At 34.6% G+C, this 3,880-nt stretch overlaps 1 protein-coding gene across 1 annotated transcript; it reads right to left on the minus strand.

The window, feature by feature from the left end:
- Positions 1-315: 315 nt before the first annotated feature.
- On the minus strand, positions 316-3,470 carry LOC130962090 (CASP-like protein 4A3). Its single transcript, XM_057888186.1, has 3 exons — positions 2,511-3,470; positions 1,025-1,157; positions 316-760 (listed from the first exon to the last, which is right to left on the minus strand). The coding sequence occupies exons 1-3, from the start codon at positions 3,047-3,049 to the stop codon at positions 563-565; spliced, it is 870 nt and encodes a 289-aa protein (XP_057744169.1). The 5' UTR covers positions 3,050-3,470; the 3' UTR covers positions 316-562.
- Positions 3,471-3,880: the final 410 nt, after the last annotated feature.

The raw sequence follows: 3,880 nt of genomic DNA on the forward strand, positions 1-3,880 counted from the left end.
AATTCTGAGTTTCATAGAGCTATTTTTATTTTAGGACCTAGATTGTTCCATACATCTCTAATATTATAGTGGGTATTGACATAATGCTTAAATGCTATGACAATGTGGATTGCGTAATAAAAGTATAATATGTATAGGGTTATGGAGGAAGGGCCATTATTATTTTTTCATTCATATATTTGTTTTATTGTGTATTCCAGGTGTTTATGAGAACAGGATAAAAAAATAAATTCTGATCTCATTTATAAGGCCTAACTACCTCTAACTAGTAATTAGCGACAAGAAATAGCTAAGTATTGTGTAAAACTATTTTCATTTAAAATATTGAAATTAAAAATTGTATTTCAAAGTTATACAAAATTCTTTCTCCACCCTGCGAATCGTAAGATGAAATACCATGCAAGTTTATGTATACAAGTCTGTCTGTACAGTAAAAGAAAAAAAATCACGGGCAATGACATTTTCTTGAATGCATTAATAGACATAAGAAGAAAAAGAATTTAAAAAGAGGACTCATATAGACAGACAGTTTGTATGTGTATGTGGTTTAAAATGTTGGTTGCTAAGGAACAGGATAGAGAGTGAAGAGGTTGTAACTAGAGATGAGTGAACTAATGGAAAATGCAATGAAAGCTAGGAAGGAGAAAGCAACTGATGCACTCGCCATCTCCGTGAACTCATCTCTTCCCCAGTTCGATTGCCAGTCATCTACCCGGGTAGCTGCCGATGATGATGCAGACATCAGGAGATATGCCAGAACCTGTCATTCAATTTAATTTATCGTGCGCCAAGGCATGCACAAAAAAAAATTGTTAAAGTTTTCCACAACTCAGTCTGTTATTCAATTACAAAAGAAAATTCAAGATTCATTCAATTGAACAAGGCATGAATTAGTTTAAGATCGATGAATTATAATTGCTTTCAACATGGTTATCGTTTCTTTTTCTTGTCATCTCTTGGACTCAGATCTGAAAAGCATAAATTGAAATGAAGCTTAAAAGTTGAATTGGTTTCTTTAACTAACCTGATCCATGAAGAAATCAAAGTGAGGGCGGAAATGGTGAACGAGTAATTGTTTGCCAGAGAACTCGGTGGCAAGATCACATGCTTGAAATGCAGCATAAACAAATGCTATAACGTTCATTGATAAACAATACCTGCGCCCATATCACCCAACAGTAATTTGGTAAAATTAAATGCCAAACAGAAAAAAAAAAAAGGAGTATACAAATCCAATGATGACAACAATTATTATTGTAACAAGTAGTAGTACTCGCATTAATCAGGTACGGATTTCCATGTTCAAAAAATTGCAAATAAGTGTAGCTTCAAAAGCAATTCAAAACATCGTCCTGCCAAATTCAACGGCATTTCAACGAAATTATGGCCTTTGACATTGATCTGACCCATTCAAAAAGTTGAACATTTTTCATCCACTAAAGCAACTCTAATAAGTGATTACTTGTTTATAAATTATCATAAACAGAAAAAGTGAGTAGTGATGACCCAACACTTACTTAAGTGGACTAAGTTAATCACTAGACTAATCCAACTTGATTAGAAGCAAATTAATTTAATGCAATATTAATATACCCCATTCTTAAATATAAATGCAAAAAATAGTAATAAACAAATCTTAATAATGTACATATAAGATAGAATTATATTACCTTTAAACAAATATACATGCGTAATTAATGTTATTTAATCATTATGATTACAATTAAATTAAGGATGTTATTAAAAAATTAATAGTATTATCTAAAATACATTTATAGTATTAATGTTTATTTTAAAAATTCGTTATTTCCTTTAACTTAACACTAGGTAGTTAGATTAAAAAAAAAAAGATAAATATATAGCAAAATCCAATTTAGAATAATCGAATAATTTGATTCGTTCATTTTATACCTGTAAATTATCCTGAAAAACAGAAGAGTAATACTCCTAAGTAGACGGAAGAGATAGTATTTACACAACTCTTTAATCATTCGGTAATATTACATAATTAAGTCACTTTGAGAAGAACTGAGTTTAATTAAGTTATTTCAATTGTTTATTAAATAACTAAATTAAAAAAAAGACACAAAATAATAAAAGAAAAGATTAAATTTAAATTGATTACAAAAATAATTTGTTCAACTCCATTTTTTTAATTGGATTAACAAAATTTATTTGAGTATAAGGCTCTTGAGCTCAAAAAGTCACACACCTAATGACATATCACAAATAATGAAAATGCATTTTTCATTAGCAAATACTACTTAAAAAAAAATAAAAATAAAGATAGAAAGAAGTGACTGAGTATTCGATATCTTCGATAATAGTTAAAATATTAAACAATTTAGTAAAATATGTTCATACATGCATAGGGAAGGCATTGTATCCATAATCCATGTCACCATGTGATGTGAGTACTGATGACTAGTATTGATCGACCTACTATATTGCAAATAATATAATATTTGCTAAAAAAAAATAAAATAGAAAAGGAAAGAAGAAATTAAAACCTGTATTCCTTGTAGCGATAAAAGGAGTCACCACTCCAACCTTGAGTCTTATCGGCCGCCATAATCGAAAACGAAATCAAACACAGAACCACCTCGCTCACCCGGAACCCTAGCGCCGCCGTCCTCATTATCTTCTCCCTATTCATCGCCGGCGCCGTCCTGCTTCTCCCCCTCCCTCCGCCTTCTCTGCCTCGTCCTCCATGACTGGCGCTCAGATTCGTCGGCGCAGGCTGAGGCTCCTGCCTCACAGCGCGGTTGATTACCACCACCGGCGGTGCATTCTCCGGGGTCGGGCTCTGGCGATCGGAATCGTGCAAGGGAGATTGGTGCGCCGGACTTCCGACGACCACGATTGCCCTGGAGTTGTCACGGTGTTGACTTTCCGGTGAGTTTTCCGGCGAGTGAAACCGCTGCGGCGGAGATTCGGACTCGTTAGGATCGCCGCCATCGGAGAGAGGAGAGGATCGTATTCGGAATGGTGAGTGAGGCGAGTCGAAATGAGTCGTCGACTCGGGTTCTTTCAACACCGACTTTTTCATTTTTTTTTAAACAAAAAAAAATCGCAGAGTGCACTGCGTTTTACGTGGAATCGAATTTCGTAGCCTCGGCGGGTTTTAAAGGCGGGGAAAAGAGGAATAAAGAGGAAGAAGGCGTTTGAGTGGTGGGAAATGGGAGAGAAAGTCGAAAGAAAAAAAAGTTAGTAGTAAGGAGGAGCAGAGTGGTATTCTCTAGGTTCTGTAATTTTCAGCGTAGGATCTTGCCACGTGGGCTTCGATCTGAAAAAGCCCATTGTTTTCAGTACACAGTCAACCAATAAGAGAGCGCCACGTAAGCGTGGCATGTGGGTGAGATGGGTTTGATTCTTGGAGTGCAGGTAGGAAAAAGGTTTGGGTTCCGCATGGGATTCAAAACTCCACTGAGAGTCAAGTGTTTCCTCCTTCCGATTCTTTCTGTTCCTAACTTCGACTTCACTGTCATACTTGCACTTCTGGTAACTTAGCAAACTTAGCTTAGCTTTTCTTATTATTAAGTAAAGGAGCTTCATTATTGATTTTTGTTCCCAAACTGCTTTTTCGTTTGTCATATGTTAATGTAACTTGTAAAGCTAGGGTTGCATCACTACTCACTTATAATGTTGTTTGTACTCAAATTTTTTTTAATATTGAATTAAGTTTATTCTATTATTACATTAAGCATGCAAAATGAAACTTCATGATAATAACTCAAAAATAATAAATTTGATAGTCAAATGCTCTATTAGTATGTATAATACTGATAGTACAAAATTTCGACAAATTATGAGATTAGATGATGATGAAGCAAAATGACATCACATCATGCATGATATGAGTTGAGTCGAAATTGGCCTG

Source organism: Arachis stenosperma, chromosome 1, assembly GCF_014773155.1.
Source record: "Arachis stenosperma cultivar V10309 chromosome 1, arast.V10309.gnm1.PFL2, whole genome shotgun sequence".
Lineage (NCBI taxonomy): Eukaryota > Viridiplantae > Streptophyta > Magnoliopsida > Fabales > Fabaceae > Arachis > Arachis stenosperma.

Coding starts and splice junctions, on each gene's coding strand:
- LOC130962090 (XM_057888186.1), bottom strand. CDS start 3,049: ATGAAAAAGTCGGTGTTGAAAGAACCCGAGTCGACGACTCATTTCGAC. Junction 1,158..2,510: donor TATCGCTACAAGGAATACAG/GTTTTAATTTCT, acceptor ATATGGGCGCAG/GTATTGTTTATCAATGAACG. Junction 761..1,024: donor TTGATTTCTTCATGGATCAG/GTTAGTTAAAGA, acceptor ATTGAATGACAG/GTTCTGGCATATCTCCTGAT.